Genomic DNA, 22,165 nt, shown 5'->3' on the forward strand with positions numbered 1-22,165 from the left:
CTGGTCCATATCTGGCTCCACTTGAAGCACAATATGACATAATTCTGTCAGTTACTAATGAAGAACGTGAGTGTAACGCTGAACTTGCAGACACACGGAACACATGCATGAAACAGGCCAAAACTGAGTGTTGGCACTGTCGTTGCCATGGCAAGAATCCAAAACTTGTGCTGCAAGAGGCCGCAAAAGTGCGTTTTTTAGTCACAAATGTGCAGTCACTGGAATATTTGATGGCTGCCACCAAAGTGCGATTTTGCCAATCTTGATGCCGCAAAACATGGTGCCTTACTGTAGTGTTGGAATGTCTAGAGGAGGGATATTGTTGTAAAGAGTTTGGTAGTGTTTATGTGGTGATTGTTTTATGTGCCTTGGTGTATTGTGTGTGTTTCATGTAATGACAGGGGTATTATGTACTGTATTGGCTGAGGCTGCTGGATAGAACTGTGTACCTCTCATGTCAAGGTAGTCTCTGACAGGGAAGACTTATAGTTTCAGAGTGTAAGTGAGTTGTATGAGTGGTTTTGGTGCTACCAGTGGTTGTGAGGCATAGGGCATTGTTCTGTATGGTATGCAACGTGTTTTAGGGAGTATAGGATAGGATGGGAGCCCACGTCAGGCAGGCATAGGACATAAGTTCTGATCAAATACGATATATTGTTTATAGAGTAAGGAGAGTTTCTTTTTGTTACTCAAAGTCAGGTCCTGTAGTTGCCCTGATGCATTGAGTCTGGTGGTACAATGCCTCTTGAGGTCTTGTATATGGATCTTGACCGTGAGTCCAGTGTCACATGTCACTCCATCACCCTAGTAGCCTCTGCCAAAAATCTTGAGTCACATATCATTCTAAAACTAAAGCATTTATGCATAAATACTTCCACTGTTCATCATTCCGTAGTTTGTTTATAATAGGATCTGTCAGTTCTGCATCACCTGTGGAATGGAGTGGTGGCAGTTCATCCATAGCAAATCCTTTGGTATCACGTGTAGATACAGGTACAGATTTAGAGAAGGGAATGGGCACATGCACTCTCCAGTGTGATTACTTACAATATAAGTACTGTGTTATTTACCAAAATGGTGTAATTACCTTACTGCAAGTCTTGCATTCATTTATATTATTTTACTGAATTCATTTAAAATAACAGTGCCTTTTTATTTTTTTTATAGTTTAAATGCATTAAGTGATAATTCTGCTAGGAATCATGCCCCTCCTTTTCCAAAGGGCTGGATCCAGACCTGAGGTGTGGTTAAAGTTTGAGGCTCCATTTTTATATAATAATTTTATTTTAGTTTTGTGCTTAGTCATTTTCTTCATTGGTAGACTACAGTTCTCGGAACATTTTTCAGGGAGGTACCTGAAAATATTGATTGATAGTTATTCTCCACACACTGACCTTGCTGGGAAGCAACAAAAGTAAGAGGCGTTTACCATACATAAAATGATTTACATGATTTTTGGTGCCATTGCTATAAAGCTTTCTTTTTAAATCATATTGTTAGTCATTTAATGTACATGGAATGTTTAACTGCATTAGTAACTGATGATACAATACAGTGTTTTTTCATACTGTATTAAATTTTATATCAGGCAAAAGTCAGTATTGTACTGCATCACCTAGTTTTAGCAGTGGTCATCCATCCATCATCCAATCCTATGTTGCCCCATGAGGAATGTAGGAGCCCCAGGCTGTGCAAGTTGGTCCTGACATTTAAGATGTGAGTGACCAGCCTCACTTATCCCTGAGTGGCATTACATGAGCAATGAACCCCAACCATCCCTTGGAAATAAACCTGTACCGGCTCATTATGATTGGGATGCCTTAATTACCCACTAAACCACTAGGCGCCATAATTTGGTTATATGGTTACCACTCAGCATAGTAATGGTTTCCTGGTGTACAGGAAACCATTTGGCTTGTCATTCAGTGTAGAGTCACCCATAGGCAAAAGGAAAAGGAAAGAATGAAGGAAAGAAAGACAGAAGAGGGAGTGTAAAGTCACTCGTAGGGAGAAGGAAAAGGAAAGAATGAATACTAGTGTTATACACAATTAAAATGAAAAAATAAACCTTAGTGGAAATTTGTAGTTGTAAAATCATTTAGTGTTTTTTTTATCGAGAAACCCATTAATTATAGTTTACTCATACAGTACATCCAACAGCTGCACCTGCATTTTTTTTTTCCAGGTGTTTGTTGTGAATTGCACTCTGTAATATGTTGTCTTGTATTCGTTAGATGTTTGTTTTGTTTTGGAGTTTGACTAGAACTGTGGTATAATCACCATGATATTAACTGAATTACATAAAAATACTTGAAAAATAATAATTTCATTGGTCAAAGTTTTGTTATTTGTTGTATGGTAGTACTGTATAGTGTGAACTTGTTTATGATATTGTATTCTGTTTCCTCAAGGGCTAATGAATACAAAGCTAGAAGTTATTGTTAAGAATGCAGGTAATATTATGATGCCAGTTGCCAGAGTATCATTAATGTATATCCACAGGTTGGTGAATGCAGTGAGCCAGTAGAACAGTTGATTGCTCTGTCGTCTCAGCTGGCAGCCTCAACTGATCCTGCCATGCGCTCCCTAGCTGAGTCCCTTTCCCTGCGCCAGATCATTAGAGTAGCCCGCAGATATAAGGCATACCCAGGCTTTGACCTCCACACAGCAGTGTACAAGGCCTGCCTGGCAAGGTGAGGAATATTAGGATCAGGCTGTAGAACTGAGGGAAAGGTATTGAGTGAATGTGCAAGTGTGAAGAAGTGTGAAGAGGTGAATGGGAGTTTACAAGTATAAGTAAGAGGGTGTTCAGTTTGAACACCCTCTTACTTAAGATGTACAGGGTAATATGAAAAGGAAGAGTAAGCTGGGTCACATAGTGATATTGTTGTTCAGCCTGGAGATTAATAAGTGAAAAACTGCCAGTCTCAAAGGTCTGGGGCCAGGTTTTAGTCATGAATAAATGAACATATGGCCCATTTCAGTGGGCTTCATTATTTGTTGTCCTGTTTTTAATTTTTTTTTTTATGTATGAATCCTATGCACCCCATCAATTTTGTAACTAAATCTGTATTACATTTACTTTTAAAGGTAATTTTATAAGAAATTATGAAAATACAATAGGGAAGGATGTGTATGAAATATAGTTTAAGGTGTGGTCTAATAGTAGTTAAGCATAGAGTGAGCTCTACAGCCTAACATCATAGTCATCACTAGTAATTCATACATTATTGTTTTTTTTTTTGTTTTTTTTGTTTTTTTTTTACTACATTCTTGACCCGTTGATCTCTACTTTTTTTTTTTCTTTTTCTTTTGCACCCATGACTCTGACTTCTTCACAGTGGTGTACAAGGCCTGCCTGGCAAGGTGAGGAATATGAAGATCAGGCTGAAGAACTGCAACATTATTGCACTATATATATTTAGTACTTGGATGGGTGACCGCCTGGGAACACCAGATGCTGTTGGCTCGTTCTCCCTACGTGTTAAGTGGGGTTGGTGGACGATTAGTGCCCCTCCCTGTAAAACAATTAACTCTAAGCCCTTGGCCACCCCGTTTGGGATACATGGCGTCTGGCAATGAATGAATGAATATATCTATATCTATCTATCTGTCTGTCTGTCTGTCTATCTATCTATCTATCTATCTATATCATTCATTCATCATCATCCAATCTTACATTGCCCTATGAGGAGCATAGCAGCCCGGGGCTAGGCAAGTTGGTCCTGACATTTAAGATGAGAGTGACCAGTCCCACTCATCCCTGAGTGGCATTACATTAGCAATAAACCCCAACCACCCCATGGATATAAACCTTCACTGGCTCAATCCGATTGGAGTGCCGTAATTACTCACTAAACCACCAGGTACCAAAATCTGGTTATGTGGTTACCACCCAGCGTAGTAAATGGTTTCCTGCTGTACAGGAAACCATTTGGCTTGTCACTCAGTGTAGAGTCACCCACAGGAAGAAGGAAGAGGAAAGAATGAAGGAGAGAAAGACAGAAGAGGGAGTGTAAAGTAACCCATAGGCAGAAGGACGAGGAAAGAATGAAGGAAAGAAAGACAGAAGAGGATAGAAGGAAAGAAGGATGGAGGAGAGGAAAGGGCAGACACCCGAGAGCAGCACTACATCGAGTGAGTGGATGGTGAGCGCCCCCACCTACCATATTATATATATATATATATATATATATATATATATATATGTAATTATTACGCTCCAATCGGATTGAGCTGGTGAAGGTTTATATCCGAGGGGTGGTTAGGGTTGATTGCTCATGTAATACCACTCAGGGATGAGTGAGGGTGGTCACTCTCATCTTAAATGTCGGGACCAGCTGCCTAACCCTGGGCTCCTACGCTCCTCATGGGGCAATGTAGGATTGGATGATGGATGGATGAAATATATATATATACAGTACCCTCATGTCCAACACGGTAATATTGTCGTGCACAGGTCCCGTGTTGGACCAAAAACATGTTGGACAAACAACAGAGCTTATGGGGAAAAATGAATTATGTCAGCAACCCTAGAAAAAGTCACCCTAAACACCTACCATATACCTTTCCATATATTGGTACTACTGTAATTATAATAAATGGTGCTGTACTATGAATGATAACTAACCTTTTAGGATAGTGTTGGTGGGCTTGATGGGAATGGAAGGTGGTATCTGAGGCTGTAGGTAGTCCTACTGGGTCCCCGGAGAATGGCTGCTGGCATCACTAGCGGGTAATGGCTGCTGCTCCTCCTCAACCTCCCTCATAAATCCTGCGAAATCACTCTTAGAATCACTATCCTCATCCACATCCATGGAAAGTCCTGCTTCTGCCTGTCCTAGCACTCCGTAAGCCTTCACTGCTGCCAGGATCTTGTCTTGGTTTTTTATTATGGTCCTCACTCTGGCTTTATTCACGTCTTAGGCCTTGGCAATGTCCACTTTCCTCTCCCTTTTCTTCTTCCTCTCGATGATTTCTAGCTTGGTGGCCTGAGGGAGGTGCCGCCGCTTCTTGGGGTTCTCAGAAGGTTTCCTAGGCATCGTGAGCAGGATAAAACGCAGTTGCAATGGCAGAAAATGCAGCAAGAAAAAAACACCTTCCAATGCGAATTATGCGACTGAGTGGCACTGTGGCGGGAGAAATTTAAACAAAACATCACATGAGAGTAGAAGCATTTTTGATTGGGCGACATCACAATCACGTCACGATAGCGGGTGGAGGAGGCAACTTGATCAGAAGTTTTGATTGGCTGTCAGCATCGCAGGAACATCCAGCATGACCGTGTTGGACCGGGGGTGATCGTGCTAGAGGCAAACTCTGCGGATTTTGCCCACTTCTCGGAGCTCCGTGCGTGTTATGCTAATGCACCCATGTTACAGTAATTAAATTGTATTAAATCGTACTAATTTTTTGCTGTCCGTGCTGGACGCGAATCGTGCTGGACAAATGCGTGTTGGACGTGAGGGTACTGTATATATATATATATATATATATATATATATATATATATATATATCTACTGCCAGACGCCATAGTCTCGTACGGGGTGGCCATTTGACTCAGAGTTATTTGTTTTACAGGGAGGGGCACTAACCCTCCACCAACCCACTTGACACGTAGGAAGCACGTATGGTTTGGTTATATGGTTACCACCCAGCGTTGTAAATGGTTTCTTGGCTTACAGGAAACTATTTGGCTTGTCACTCAATATAAAGCCACCTGTAACGGAAAGAAAAGCATTAAGTAGTGACAGGAAAGATGGGAGAAATAGGAAGAGAGAAGGGCAGGCACAGAAAAAGAATGATAAAGGCTATGGAAGAAGTAGGCAGCACTACATCAAGTGGGTGGATGATGGTCGCCACCACCTACAGTACATATATATATATATATATATATATATATATATATATATATATATACAGTAATCCCTGTAATATCTGGACGCCCATTTTCCGGACATCCCCAATAACAGGACATTTTCATCCCGAGATCCAGTGCTCCCAAAATGGGCCAAAAACTATCTATCTATATCTGTCTATATACCTAGGCTGCTTCCCCCAAGGAAAGGGAGGTAGCTGAGACAGGACGACACACTCTCCATTTACTCATCCATTCAAACACATTCATTCACATCTTAGCCCCAAGGGGAGAACGGACAGATCCTCACCGCACCACACCGCACAAGGGTCAACTGCGCAATGCAATCAGTGACATCCGCAGCAGGGCCCGACAGCAGAGCTGGTTTACCCCTGCCACATCATAACAGACCCATCCCCTTACCCACACCTGACCTGACTAGCTGATCAGACCAAATGCGGGAGAATATCCCCTCAGGGCTGCGTCATCACTTATTCATTCACAATTTCTCTCCATTTATTTCTGTCACGCACAGCCACTCTTCCTTGCTCAACAGACATCCCTCTCGCATCCAGTGCTCTCTTCACACTGTCCATCCATCCTATTTGTGGTCTTCCTCTCAGCCTTACACCTCTCACATCAGATCTAGTTATCTTTTTCACCAATCGCTCATTATCCATTCTCTCCATATGCCCAAACCATCGCAACACCCTCTGCTCAACTCTACCAGCCATCTCCCGAACAACTCCAGTTCTCCCTCGCACTTCATCATTTCGCACTTGATCCATACGCATCACTCCACACATACTCCTCAGACACCTCATCTCCATTACATTCCTAAAAAGAGACAGGCCACACCAAAAAAAAAAAAAAAAACTACTTTTTCCCGCCCGTAATTTGAAGTTGGCACTCGCGGCGTGGGCCAGCTGTGTTCTGGCACGTTGTTCCGCCGACGTCCGCTAGAGCGTCCCTGCATCCTCCCCACTTACCTCTCGTCTCTTGTTGTGTGTGCACGCTTGTCGTCATGGCCGCCCATGTGCTCGCTTTTGTGGTGTTGCCTTACCTGCTGCAGGTTCTCCTGCTGCTCTCGTGCCTCTCCTTCGTGTGTGTGATGATGGCCCCTCCACCTGAGAAGAGGAAGAGAGTGGTTTTGACTCTAGAGAAGAAGAGGGAGATATTGGACCAGGTGGATGCGGGATGGTCTACCTCATGCATCCTTCGTGAATTCAACCTGGCCTGATCTACTTTGTTTGATATCAAGAGATCCCGCGACAAACTCATGCAGTACACGGCTGACTTCTCGTCAAAAAGCAAACGCAACGTGGAGAGGAAGGTGATGTTTACTCCCAAGCATGCAGAAGTCGACCGCTCCACGTTGATTTGGTATCGACAGCAACGTGCTGCTGGTGTGATGGTGCATGGCACGGAGCTGAAGGCTGCTGCTGAGAAGTTCGCAAGGCTTCATGACGCCCTAGACTTCAAGGCATCCAAAGGTTGGCTCTTCTCGTTCAAGTTACGACATGGCCTTACCAAACGTCTCATGACGAAGCTTTGGACGCCAACGAGAATGGAATAGCGGAGTTTTGGCACAAGGTGAAGGGCTTGATCGACAGGGAGGGCCTCACTCTTGGTCAAGTCTACAGCGCTGACGAAACTGGCTTATTCTATCGCTCTTTGCCTACGAACACTCTAGCCGAGGAGACGGAGAAGCGTGTACCTGGCCGCAAGCTCTGCAAGCAACGGATATCTGCTTTGTGTTGTGCCAATGCTAACGGCATGCACCGGCTCAAGCCCGTTATTGTTGGCCGTGCAAAGCAGCCTCGGTGTCTTCCTGGGGTGATGGATGTCCTTCCTGTTGTCTGGTACCATTCCTTGAAGACATGGTTCACAGCCCAGATCTTCAAAGACTGGTTCCACCACCATTTCATCAAGGAGGTCATCCATTACCAGACAGAGAAACTGGAAATCCCACGCAGCCAGGTAAAGGCCCTCCTTCTCCACGACAATGCACCTGCCCACCCGTGCGACAAGGAGTTGGTGGCTGAGAATGGACGCATTAGGTGCATGTTTCTGCCACCTAATACTACTGCTCTCATCCAACCAATGGACCAAGGAGTGATCATGGCAACGAAGAGGCTGTACTGACGGAGGTTCCTGGACAAGGTGATGGTTGTTCACTAGGACGAGGACGAGTGCAGGGAGGGACGGGACACGCGAGGCCAGTGGACTTTGGAAAACCTTCTCCGCTACAACATCAAGTCTGTTATCTACAACTGGGCCAGTGCATGGAAGGATATCCCTGTCAAGACTCTGGAAAATGGTTGGTCTCGTCTGCTTCTCGGAACGGATGTGGAGCACAATTTCCTAGGTTTTGACGTGGATGACTTCCATGCACGTCTACATGCGCATGGGGATGACGTTGATGTGGATGAAGTGCGTGAGTGGTTGGATGACGATGAGGGCGATCCTGGGTATCAGACATTGTCTGATATCGAGATCACATCTTCGGTTGCAGGTGTCAGTACCCAGCTTGAAGATTTTGACGAGGACTACGACAATGATGCGGACTCCTCTCAGCGTGACACTACTCCAGCCATCCCCAAGCTGAGCGCACTCCAGGAACACCTAGAGTTCATTCTGGATGACCTGAAGCACCCGGACTGCGACAAGGAGATGGGACCCTCAGGACTTGTGGAGGAAGTGGGCGCTTTCAGGCAGCGCATCATTACTTGTCTAAATCGTCGTTCCTTGCATCAATCAACCATTGACAGCTTTTTCAGGCCCATGACCCCCACTGTGCCCAGCCCTGGCTTCACTCCATTGCCTCCCCAAGAGAGGCCCTCATGCTCCGAGCCACAGCCCAGCACATCAGGCACGGTGGAGTCACCACTCGACGTGAGTTTGTGCCTCTCTTCAGAGTCGTCTGCAGTGGGCACGCCATCACCAACACCCAGTGACCAACCCCTAGGTCACCTGCATGTGCTTCTCTCAGACTCTGACAGTGATTAGACACCTAGAACTTCTCCACTAGACCACACGGGAATTTACAGTGTTGTGCAGCGAAAAAAAAACAGTGTATAGTGTTAAGGAATTTGAGTTCTGAGTGAAAAGACAAAGATTTAATTGACTTTCAATGTAATGTAAATTAACTAGAGTGTGTTATGTTTAGAAAATGGTTTTATGAGTGGAAAGACTTTAAGTGCAGAGTGCAACACTTATTTCATTAAGGTTCAATGGAGCGCAAGTAAGACAAGAGTGCGCAGTGTTAAGAGAATGGAATTCTGAGTGCAAATGACTAAGTTCTGTGTAAGACTTCATGAACAGTGTACTGCAAGTGCTTCAGAAACTCCTTCTTGCTGTCAGAGTCTGAGAGGAGGCAGGTTATTCATCGAGATGGCCAGGGACTTGCTCTAAGTACCCAGAATGTTTCATATTGTACTGTATTTTCCATACTTACCTCTAACACCTCATTTCACTCTTTTATGTCCCTTATTGGTGTGAATAGTGCCTTAGGTGTTATGCATGTGCAGTAGGGAGGTGTTTTTCTGAGTTAGGCTAGGTTAGGATCCATAACTACCAGTCCAGGAGCCAGGGACTTGTTGTAAGTACCCAGAATGTTTAATATTGTATAAACTCACCTCTAAAACCTTATTCTCTGGTTCTTTTGCATTTATTTCAGTCTTTTATGTCCCTTATTGGTGTGATTTGGGTCTTAAATAGGTGCAATGCATGTCCAGAGGGAGTTGTACAGGTGTTTTTCTGAGTTAGGGTCCATAAGTACAAGTCCAGGAGGCAGGGGCCCAATATTCGGACAGGATCACTATCCGGACATGCCTTTGGCTCTATTACATCGGATATTGGAGGGATTACTTATATATATATATATACAGTATATATATATATATATATATATATATATATATATATATATTATATATATAGTGTTTGGAAACTCCCTGTACTGTTGTTTGCAGATGATACTGTGTTGTTGAGTGAAGACGAAGGGGAGCTGCAAGGCTTGGTGGATGAGTTTGGGAGAGTGTGTAAGAAACGGAATCTAAAGGTGAATGTAGGGAAGAGTAAAGTGATGGTCTTTGAGAGAGGTGAAGTCAGTGAATGTACAGCGAGGTTGGATGGTGAGGAATAGGAAAATGTGAGTACGTTTAAGTACTTGGGTAGTATGATGCGTAAGGATGGAGGTTTGGAGGGTGAAGTGCTTGAAAGGGTACAGCAGGGAAGAAAGGTTGCTGGTTCTTTGAAAGCAGTGATAAGAAACAGGGAAGTGAGCATGGAAGTGAAAAAGTTACTATATGACAGTATTATGATACCAACTCTAACGTATGGAAGTGAAGCTTGGACGTTGTTGGAAGGACACAAGTCAAGAGTGAGGGCAGTGGAAATGAGTTGTTTAAGAGGAGCCTATGGAGTCAAATGGAGAGACAGGCTGACGAATGGGGATATAAAGGAGCGTTGTGGTGTGGATGTGGATGTGAAAGGAAGCGTTATGAGGAACACACTGAGATGGTTTGGCCATGTGAAGAGGATGGAGGGTGAGAGACTGACGAAGAGAGTGTATGTGAGTGAGGTGGAGGGGGGAAGAGGGAGGGGGAGGCCGAGGATGAGATGGAGAGATGGGGTGGAGAAGTATATGAGAGTGGGGGGTGTGAGTCGGGAGCAGGGCAGTGAAATGGTGGGGGACAGGGTGACTTGGATGCGATATGTTTGTGGCCACCCCAAACGGGATTGAGGCGTCTGGCAATAGATATATATATATATATATATATATATATATATATATATATATATATATATATATATATATATATATATATATATATACAGTATATATATATATATATACAGTATATATATATATATATATATATATATATATATATATATATATATATATATATATATATATATATATATATATACAGTATATATATATATACTGTATATATATATATATATATATACAGTATATATATATATATATATATATATATATATATATATATATATATATACAGTATATATATATATATATATATATATATATATTTTCGTTTTTGTTTTTAAAGGCTCCAACATGCTTGCATGTATCGGCCTTGGTCACCTAATGGCGGCTCTTCACGCTGCACGATCCATTGCAGCCTCCCTGTTCAGTCCCTTAACCCTAAGGTCACACTTAATGACATCATCCCATGTCTTTCTCAGTCTACCCCTCATAACCCCACCCCCAATATTAACACTTCTCACCTTCCTCACCCAATTATCATCCCCCATCCTCTCCACATGTCCAAACCACCTCAATCTACATCTCCTCATCACAACACCAATACATTCCAGTCCCATCCTACCTCTCAACTCTTCCATCGTAAACCCAGCCCCTCCAGGCCTCGGACGCAGGGATGCACTGCACATCCACCTAATCATTGTCATTTCTGTACGTCTGAGCCGGCGAATATCTTCCTCCTTCACTGCCCAGGTCTCACTATCATACAGCATTACACTCCTAACACATGCTGCATACAAAGACCCCTTAGCACGTAGGGAGAGTCCTCTCAATGTCAGGAGAGGCAAGAGCTCCCTGAACTTCTTCCAACCACTTCTTACCCTAGCCACAGAGCTAGCTCTAGCCCCACCTCCAGCACACAACATGTCTCCCAAATAACAAAACTCTTCCACACACTCAAGAGATTCACCAGCAAGTTCAATCCTTTCACGTCTGACAATCTCCACCCGCTCACCCCGACATGCACTACACGTAAAATCAGCATTATCCCGCAGTCTACCTCTGATACCACTACTTCTCTTATGCACCCATTTATCACACACACCGCACAAGATGGAATTACTTCCCACGCCATTGTGGCAAACTGCACATGGCCACTCTCCCTCGTCTTTGACAGTACAGCCACCAACCCTAGATATCATCACTTTTGTTTTATATATATATATATATATATATATATACATATACAATACATATATATATATATATATATATATATATATGTATACATACTGTATATGGAGCCTCTGTGGTACAGTGGTAGAATGTGCGTTTCGCACGCTGGTGAGTGCGGGTTCGCCTCCCACCAGTGTTGTAAAAACTTTGGGAAGCGTTCACCAAGCCACTTGCTACTTTGGCGTATAAAAGGGGTGTTGTGGTTGAACCAGTGTCGCATACTAGTATGCTTGCACCCAGTCAACTTAAGGTGGACCGATTACACTTGGTTCACAAACTACACACACATCCAAAGCCACTACAACTCTACAATCACGCTCACAAGCACTTCTCACCCTACATATAGTCTCTACCAGACAGCCTAAGCCACTGGGTAGAGATACATTGGCTGTATCGTCCCTGCTTCGGTTGGGATATGCCAGTCCTGCAGTGGACCTCAACTTCTGATTATATATATATATATAGAAGAAGGGAGAGACAAGAGGAAGGAGTGTTGCAAGGAGAGTGGAAAGGTTACAAGAAGATGAGAAAAAGGCAGAGTATAAGAGAGAAGTGGAGGAACGATTGGGCAAATATGAATTGGAGCAGATGGGAGACGTGGAAGGTGTGTGTAAGATATTTACAGAAGAAATATGTGCAGCATGTGATGTGGTGTGTGGAAGGAAGAGAAGACGGAGGGGGGTGCAAGGAACAGCGTGGTGGACTGAAGAGGTGAAACAGGCTGTGGCACAAAAGAAGAAAGCATACAATGAATGGATGAGAAATAGGGGTGTGGAAGAAGTTGACAGGCGGAAGAGAGAGTTATATGTGGAAAGGAAGAGAGAGGTGAAAAGATTAGTAAGAGAGAGTAAGAAGAGAGTGGATGAGGAATTTGGAAGGAATTTGAGTGTAAAGTGGAGGGACTGTAAGAAAATGTTCTGGAGAGAAGTGAAAAGAGTAAGACAGGGTGGAAGTGAAGTTAGCAGGGGAGTGAAAGATAAAAATGGTAGATTTTTAGTGGAGAAGGGAGAAAAAGTGAGCAGATGGAGAGAACACTTTAAGGAATTGTTGAACGTAGAGGATGGAAGTAATGCGAGTATAAGTGGCTGGGGAATGGCTGGGAGAAGGAGGGAGGTGAGAAGACAGGAAGAAATCAGTAGGATAGAAGTTGTGGAAGCAATGAAGAAAGTTAAATCTGGGAAAGCCCCAGGAATTGATGGAGTGTGTGGTGAAATGCTGAAGCATGGGGGAGAGATAGTAGTCGAATGGATGTGGAAGATGTGCAGATTGGCCTGGGAGGAAGGTAGAGTCCCGGAGGATTGGAAGTCAGGTATAATTATTCCCTTGTACAAAGGAAAAGGGGAAAAAGAAGTGTGTGGTAATCATAGGGGCATTTGTCTTCTTAGTATAATAGGAAAAGTGTATGGTAGGATACTTATAGACAGAGTTAGAGAAAGAACAGAGAAATTAGTTGGAGAAGAACAGAGAGGCTTTAGGAAGGGAAGAGGTTGTGTAGATCAGATATTCATTCTTAGATCTTTAGTGGAAAAGTTTCTAGAGAAGGGAAAGAAGCTGTATGCGGCTTTCATGGATTTGGAGAAAGCATATGACAGGGTGGATAGACAAGGATTGTGGAAAGTGTTAAGAATATATGGAGTAGATGGGAAGTTGTTGAATGCTGTGAAGAGTATGTACGATGGTGCGAAGGCTGCAGTGCGTGTGGATGGTGAACTAAGTGAATTTTTCTCTTTGAAAGTTGGTTTGAAACAGGGATGTGTCATGTCTCCATGGTTGTTCAATCTGTACATGGATGGGGTAATAAAAGAGGTTCAAGGTAGGGTAGTGGATGTTGGAGTGGCCCTGGTGAAAGAGGATAGTGTTTGGAAACTCCCTGTACTGTTGTTTGCAGATGATACTGTGTTGTTTAGTGAGGACGAAGGGGAGCTGCAAAGCTTGGTGGATGAGTTTGAGAGAGTGTGTAAGAAACGGAACCTAAAGGTGAATGTAGGGAAGAGTAAAGTGATCGTCTTTGAGAGAGGTGAAGTCAGTGAATGTACAGCGAGGTTGGATGGTGAGGAATTGGAAAATGTGAGTACGTTTAAGTATTTGGGTAGTGTGATGAGTGAGGATGGAGGTTTGGAGGGTGAAGTGCTTGAAAGGGTACAGCAGGGAAGAAAGGTTGCTGGTTCCTTGAAAGCAGTGATAAGAAACAGGGAAGTGAGCATGGAAGTAAAAAAGTTACTACATGACAGTATTGTGATACCAACTCTAACGTACGGAAGTGAAGCTTGGACATTGTTGGAAGGACACAAGTCAAGAGTGAGAGCAGTGGAAATGAGTTATTTAAGAGGAGCCTGTGGAGTCACGTGGAGAGACAGGCTGACGAATAAGGATATAAAGGAGCGTTGTGGTGTGGGTGTGGATGTGATAGGAAGCGTTGTGAGGAACACACTGAGGTGGTTTGGCCATGTGGAGAGGATGGAGGGTGAAAGACTGACAAAGAGAGTGTATGTGAGTGAGGTGGAGGGTGGAAGAGGGAGGGGGAGACCGAGGATGAGATGGAGGGATGGGGTGGAGAGGTATATGAGAGAGGGGGGTGTGAGTTGGGAGCAGGGCAGTGAAATGGCGGGGACAGGGCAACTTGGAGGCGATTTGTTTGTGGCCACCCCAAACGGGATTGAGGCGTCTGGCAATAGATAGATAGATATATATATATATATATATATATATATATATATTATTTTTTTTTTTTTTTTCCCATTGTGGGAGAATGCATATGGACAGTTCACTTAGCAAGGAATTGTACTGTCACTGTCAGCCAAGTTTAGTGTACGCCATTTAAAGTATGCTGACTTAAAAGTGACATTTAGGTCAATACTGGGCAGTTAAACCATGTTGAGTGTGCCACTTCTCAAAACTGGGCAGACATGTTAGCTAGCAGAATAGTTTTCTGACAGACACCATAGAAGCAACATACTGCCTCTTTCTGTAGTATTCTCCCAGTAACCCTTTTGCACAGTATCTTCTATACATTATCCCACACATAGTACAGAGGGGGAAAAGTGAGATAGAGAGGAGTAAGCAGAGCAGATAACTTCATAACCCAAAGCAGCGACATCTGAGAGCAAGACAACGAGACAGTTGGTAACTGTAGAGAGTGGATAGCAGCTATGACATGCTTAGCAAACCTGTACAGCTATTCTTTCTCCTAGTACACATCCAGCTGATGGTCAGCTGGATGGCCCATTGTAACTGGTGACAAGCAGTGATGGTGGTAATATAACTGGTAGCTGCAAGTAGTGTTAACATCATCACCTTCCATCAGACTCTTACCTGATTCAACAGTTGTACTGCACATTAAACTTCCTTAGGTTTCTGCCACCCCTGGCCCGGCAAGCTCTGGACACAACCCTAGAGAGTCGGGGGATAGAGCGAGGACCAGCCATTGACGAGGACAGAGACCATCTGGTGTGTGAAGTGGTGGATGGGGTGCTTAGAATAGGCAACACACACACACGAGTTCATGCCCCAGAGAACCACACCAAGGTCCCTGATACACTCTTCTTTGATATACATCAGGTGAGAGCTTTCATAGGTTCTGATGTCATTTGTTATTTTTCTTATTTATAAACACTATTACTGTAATTGTCAATAGAAAGTAACTTCTTGGGTAAGATTAAATCATATGGCTACAGTATTTACTTTATTATGTGTTAAATCTAGACACATCAATATACATGGTACAGAGAGACTAGAGAAAATGTTGAAAGGAGTCTGGTTGATTAAATGGTTATATAGAGAAAGATACTTGTGAATGTTGCTAATTTGAGGAGAGTGAGAGGATAATGCAGAAGGTTGTGATCATATGACTGTGGTATGCAAGGGTAAGCGAGAGGGGTGAGGTGGATAAAGAGAGAGAGGAGCAGTCATATTGAAATATTGAAAGTGGAGAAACAAAGAAGTGGCTGATGGATACTAGGCTTAGATAGTACAGGAGTTAGAGTCATTGAATTGAAAGGAAACAGATAAGGGAAACTTGTTAAATTCAAATGAATTAAGGTGGGAATACACTGAGAGTAACAAGCACATGAAGACTCAGAGATATAAATGGAAGAGGTAAATGGTGCTCTTGGAATAAAAATGAATGTCAACGACTCTGAAAATGAAACGGTTATGGAAAGAGGGTCAAAAATGTAGAAATGAGGCAGGAAAAGAAAGTGTGACAGTGTTGATGAAAATGAGATAATACTGACAAATGTATGTTAAGTTAGGAGCAGTGGAAAGAATTGGTTTACGTACCTGGTTACACCGACAGAGAAGAGAGGTAAATGTACAAAGGAAGGAAAGTTTCTGGTGTTATGAAGGCAGTGACATGAAACAGAACAGAGAACTGAGTGTGGGAGTTACAAAAGGATTTCATGAAGGAGTTTGAGTGCCCACATTAATATATGGGTTTGAAACTTTGGTGTGACATGAACATGAAAAGTCAGGAGTAAAATCAGTGGAATTGGTGATATTGAGGAATGTGTGTGGAGTGCAGAGTGTCAGTAGGATAATGAATAAAATTACATGAAAGGTCTTTGTAGAAATCTGTGGACACCAGAACTGAAGAGTGTGGAGACTAAGTATAAATGAAGTGGCAAAAAGAATGTATCTCAGTGAGTTTAAACATGGGAGGCATAGTAAGCCAAGAAGGTGAGTAGATGTGTTAAATGACTGTGTGTGAGAAAGCAAGTTATTGAGGTTGATGAAGCTAGGGGACTGACAGGGGATTGAGCTGGTTGGAAGAATATTGTACGAGAGTGTATGACAAAGGTTTGACACCCTTATTTTTACCTGATGATATGAGTCATCTAATTGACTTGAATTGGCTGGTAATATTAGGCATGTGTGTTGAATGCCAGTGAGGTGGAATCAGGATTCCGGGGGCTTGAATGATGAGTGAATGGGTGTGGCTCATTATTTTTATTATTTTTTTTTTTATAATGATGATGATGATGAAATGATGATGATCAGCCCATTTGCATTTACAGTATTTATATTTTAGGGTTTATTTATATTTGCCCTTTCCCCCAAAGATGCAAGGGCTGTCCAAAAAGAAAACAAACTAAAAATATATATATTGCTTTATTACAACTTAATTTGACATGTCTCCTTCAAAACTTACCCCTCCTCTGTTCATACAATGTTCCCGATGTTTTCTCCAGTTCTTGAACGCGTCCTAGAATGTCTTTATCAGGGATGGCACGCAGTTCTCATGGCAAATTTTCGTCTCTCTCTCTTTTATCATCAGAAACTGGTGACCTTTCAGGATGGATTTCAATTTTGGGAACAAAAAGATGTCTGCAAGGGCCAAATCCAGAGAGTAGAGTGGCCAGGGGATGATGGTCGTCTTGTGCTTTGTCAAGAAGTCACGATAAGGAGTGACGTGAATGGATGCATTGTCATGGTGCAGCATCCAAGTTTTGTTTGTCCATGCCTCAGGCCTCTTCCTTTGCACTGCCTCCCTTAAACACTTTGGGACCTCCAAGTAAAACTCTTTATTGACTGTTTGACCACGTGGAACAGACTCATGATGAACAACGCCCTTCCAATAATAAATGATGATCAACATCACCTTTACGTTTGAGTGACTCTAATGTGCTTTTTTTGATCGTGGTGACGATGTTCCAAACCACTGCATCAACTGCCTTTGAATGACATCGTAGCTGTACACCCGTGTTTCATCACCTGCCATGACATTTTTCAGAAAGTAAAAGTTTTTCCCAATTTGAAACAATTTTGCACAAACACGCTGCTCTTTAAAATCCTTCCTTGTTAAACTTGCAACAAATTGGCAAGTTTTATTTTTTTATTAATTTTTATGCAAAGGAGATGGAACCAAAGGCCAGGAGCCCGCAAACCATTCCTTCCAAGAAAAAAAAAGTGAGCCAAATTCAAGATCTGTTCATTTTGAGTTGCCTGGACACACTGCATTTGAAAGACTGGAGATCATAGGAAGAAGGAAATACAGACAGAGGGAGACAGTTCCAGAGCTGACCTGTTGCATAAATGAAGTTCTGGGAGTAACGGTTAACTCTTGCATTAGAGAGTTGGACAGAAAAGGCGGGTGCTATGCGCACATCGTAGAGGTGGAGGGATGCAAGCAGACAGTTCAGAGGAGCAGTGACCATGGAAGTAGCAATAGAAAAGAGATAAAGATGCATCAGTGTGGCGAATAGACAAAGGTTGAAGGGAGTCAGTAAGAGGAGGAGAGTTAATGAGACGAAAAGCCTTTGACTCCACCCTGTTGAGAAGAGCTGTATGTGGAGAGCCTCCCCACACATGAGAGTTGTGTTCTACACAGGGGTGAATAAAACTTGTATACAAAGTCAAAAACTTTGCAGGGGTGAAGAAAGTACAGAATCGGCTTAGCACACCTAATCTCTTGGAAGCTGATTTTACAAGAGATGTAATATGATCTTTCCAAGATAAATCCTGAGTGAATGAAACCCCAAGCATGTTCAAGGATGATGCAGGCTTGAGCTGGATATTATTAAACATTAGTAGGTATTCCTGTGGAAGATTCTGTCGGGTTGATAGGTGTTAAAACTGAGTCTTTGATGCATTAAAAACAACAAGATTATTTTTACCCCAGTCAGAGATACGAACCAAGTCAGACATTAGGTGTGCCATAGCCTCAACCCTTACTTGCTGAAGTAACTGCTGGGATGGATGTTGCAGGAACTGAATGGAAAGGTGAAGGGTGGAATCATCAGCGTACGAGTGCATAGGGTTAGATGTACAGCTTAGAAGATCATTGATGAATTAAAGGAAGAGAGTTGGTGATAGGACAGAGCCCTGAGGAACGCCACTTTGATAGATCTAGGAGAAGAACGATGGCCGTCTACAACAGCGGCTATAGAACAACCAGAAAGGAAGCTGTAGATGAAGACACAAACAGAAGGATAGAAACCATAAGAGGACAGTTTGGAAATTAAAGATTTATTCCAGACTCGATCAAAAGCCTTTGAGATGTCAAGTGCGATGGCAAAGCTTTTGCCAAAGTCCCGAAAGGAGGATAACCAGGAGTCTGAAAGGTAGGTGAGAAGATCGCCAGTGGAGCGTCCTTGATGGAACCCATACTGACGATCAGAAAGGAGGTTGTGATAGGAAAGATGCTTTAAAAATTTTTTGTTAAGAATCATCTCGAAAACTTTTGAGACACAGGATGTTAAAGCAATTGGACGATATTTAGAGGGCTGGGAATGGTCACCCTTCTTTAGGACTGACTGAATGAGAGCAAACTTCCAGCAAGAAAGAAAAGTACAAGCTGAAAGACAAAGGCGAAAGAATTTACTTAGGCAGGATGTAAGCACAGAAGCACAGCTCTTGAAGACAATAGAAGGGACTCCATCAGGCCCATATGCCTTATTGGTAAGGGACTCCATCAGGCCCATATGCCTTATTGGTAAGGGACTCCATCAGGCCCATATGCCTTATTGGTAAGGGACTCCATCAGGCCCATATGCCTTATTGGTAAGGGACTCCATCAGGCCCATATGCCTTATTGGTAAGGGACTCCATCAGGCCCATATGCCTTATTGGTAAGGGACTCCATCAGGCCCATATGCCTTATTGGTATTGAGGCCAGTGATGGCAGAAAATACATCAGCTGAAGATATTTTAATGTCAGCCATGAGGAAGTCAGAGGGAGGAAGTGATGGAGGAACAGCACCAGAATCGTCTAAGGTGGAATTGGAGGAGAAAGTCTGAGCGAAGAGATCTGCTTTATCAGTAGAAGAAATAGCTACAGAACCATCAGGGTAGAAAAGAGGAGGGAAGGATGATGAGGTAAAGTTGTCAGAAAGGTTTTTGACAAGATGCCAGAAGGAGCGGGGCGAATTCGAGTTGGAGAGTTGTGAGCATTTGGTACAGATGAAATTATTTTTAGCTGAGCGAAAAACAGACTTAGCACGATTCCGGGCAGAAACATAAAAAAGATGTGATTCAGGGGTGCCCTTTCCTTGTTGCGGACATCATTAGAACAAGCATGATTATACCAAGGCTTTCTTGCATTAGTCAAAGGATATGAGAAAAGAATGTATGCTTCCATGCCCGAGAGAATAACCTCCGTAATGCGCAAGGCACACTCAGATGGCTCTCGGCCATGGAAGCAATAATCATTCCAGGGAAAATCAAAGAAGTACTGCCTGAGGGCCTCCCAATCTGCAGCTCCAAAGTGCCACAGTCAGTGTTTCTTTGGAGGGTCTGCAGGCCATACCGGAGCGATGGGACAGGTTAAGGTAGTAAGGTTGTGATCAGAGGAGCCCAGCTAAGAGGAAAGATTAACAGTGTAAGCAGAAGGATTAGTTGTAAGGAAAAGGTCAAGTATGTTGAAGCTTTCTGCAAGGCAGTCAGGAATACGGGTAGGGTGCTGTACAAGCTGCTCTAGGTCATTAAGGATAGAAAAGATGTAGGCTTGCTCATCAGGTGGGTCAGTGAAAGGAGAGGAGAGCACTAAACATACGTTCACTCAAGCATGTAGCTCAGTGACTAAGTGACCTGGCGTGATGCAGCTAGTGTTAGACCAAAGCTCAGAGTTGCTGCTACATAGCGCTCCTGTCGCGATTATGCTTCGCTGGCTAACTGGTGCGTTATTTAAGAAGTTTGGCTTCTTTTTGGACAGACCTTGTGTGTTCTTACCTAATTGTTCTTACCAGACTGTATCTTTACAGGAATGAGTCAAGCTCGAACTGTCCCATGTTTTAAAACATTTTTATCATACATATTGTTAATTTATGAGTTGGTTTGGCACACACTTTCATTTGGTAGTGCATTCCACTGATCAGCTGCTCTATATGGGAAACTGAATTTCCTTATATCTTTATCACCTCTCACTTTGTACAGTTTTCTGCAGTGTCCTCTTAGTGTTGCTTCCCCATAGGTTAGATACTCATTTACATCTATTTTCTCTTTTCCTGTGATGCATTTATACATCATAAATATGTCTCTTCTTTTCCATCTCTCCTGTAATGTTGGTAGGTTTAATTTTTTGAATCTTTCTTTGTCGCATAGGTCCCTTAAACATGGTGCCCATCTTGTAGTGGCCCTTTGTACGTTCCTATGTGTTTTTTGAGATGCTGATTCCGAACTGCTGATGCATACTCCAGAGTTGGTCTGATGAATGATGTTGTTATCTTTCTCAGCATGTCTTCATTTGTATATGTGAGTGCTACCCTTATATTAGCAATTAGTGTGTACATATTCCATACTTTTTTATTTATGTGTTCAGCCAGTGATGGTCTGTTATTGATAATCACTCTTGAATTCTTTTCCCATTCTGATGTATGTAGGGTTGAACTTCCTAACGTATAGTCCCAATCTGCTCTTTTTTCACTTTTACCAAATTTTATTACATGACATTTTTCCACATTAAAGTCCATTTGCTATCTATTGCTTCATTCATGAAGCTTATTTCATTCCCCTTGTAGCTCAATGCAAGAGTGTCTTTGTAATTTCCCTTTGTATTTTTGCATCATCAGCAAACATATTTAGGTAGCTTCCATTTCCAGTGTTACTGTCTTTGTCATTTATGTATACTAAAGACATAATTGGTGCCAGCACTGAGCCCTGTGGAACTCCACTTGTCACTTCTCTCCATGATGAGTAATTTCCCCATAGCACTGTTCTCATTTCCCTTTTACTGAGAAAATCTTGCATCCAGTTGTACAGGGTACTTTGGATTCCTCTTTGATTGGACAGTTTCCATAAAAGTCTTTTGTGTGGTACTCTGTCAAATGTCTTCTTAAAATTTAAATATATGCTGTCTACCCAGCCATCTCTTTTCTGTATTATATCTGCAACTCTGTCATAGTAACTTAATTGGTTAGGAACACATGATTTTCCCTTTCTAAAACCAAATTGTCTTTCTGTTATCATAAAGTGTTTTTCCAGGTGATTTACCCAAATTCTTCATATTAGTTTTTGTAACATCTTGCTTATGATGCTGGTCGGTGATACTGGTCTGTAGTTAAGTGGATTTTGTCTGTTTCTTCTCTTGAAAAGGGGCACAGTGTTTGCTTTCTTGCAAATATCAGGTAGTTTTCCTTGTCTTAATGATTCTTTGAATAGTAAATGTAATGGACTGCTTAGCTCTAAAGCACATTCCTGTAATACCCAACACTAAATCTCATCTGGGCCATTGGCTTTTCCCCTGTCTAATTTCCTCATCTCTCCCTGGACCCCTTGTTTTGTTATACCTATATTTGTTAATACGTGTGGACATACTTGTTCGTTTTCCTCTCTCACAAATCTACTTCCTTTAGTAAAAACTGACTGGAAATTTTTGTTTAGTACTTCACAGATATATTC

General features: G+C 42.5%; 1 protein-coding gene across 1 annotated transcript in view; it reads left to right on the plus strand.

The window, feature by feature from the left end:
• c12.2 (von Willebrand factor A domain-containing protein c12.2) overlaps positions 1-22,165 on the plus strand; it is a 464,393-nt gene that overhangs the window by 360,919 nt on the left and 81,309 nt on the right. The window contains exons 13-14 of the mRNA XM_080280343.1: positions 2,503-2,693; positions 15,184-15,391. Of these exons, the coding sequence (XP_080136469.1) occupies positions 2,503-2,693; positions 15,184-15,391 (399 nt within the window). The remainder of the gene's footprint in view (positions 1-2,502; positions 2,694-15,183; positions 15,392-22,165) is intronic.

This window comes from Coenobita brevimanus, chromosome 84, assembly GCF_032717465.1.
Source record: "Coenobita brevimanus isolate Jiangsu-jjx chromosome 84, ASM3271746v2, whole genome shotgun sequence".
Lineage (NCBI taxonomy): Eukaryota > Metazoa > Arthropoda > Malacostraca > Decapoda > Coenobitidae > Coenobita > Coenobita brevimanus.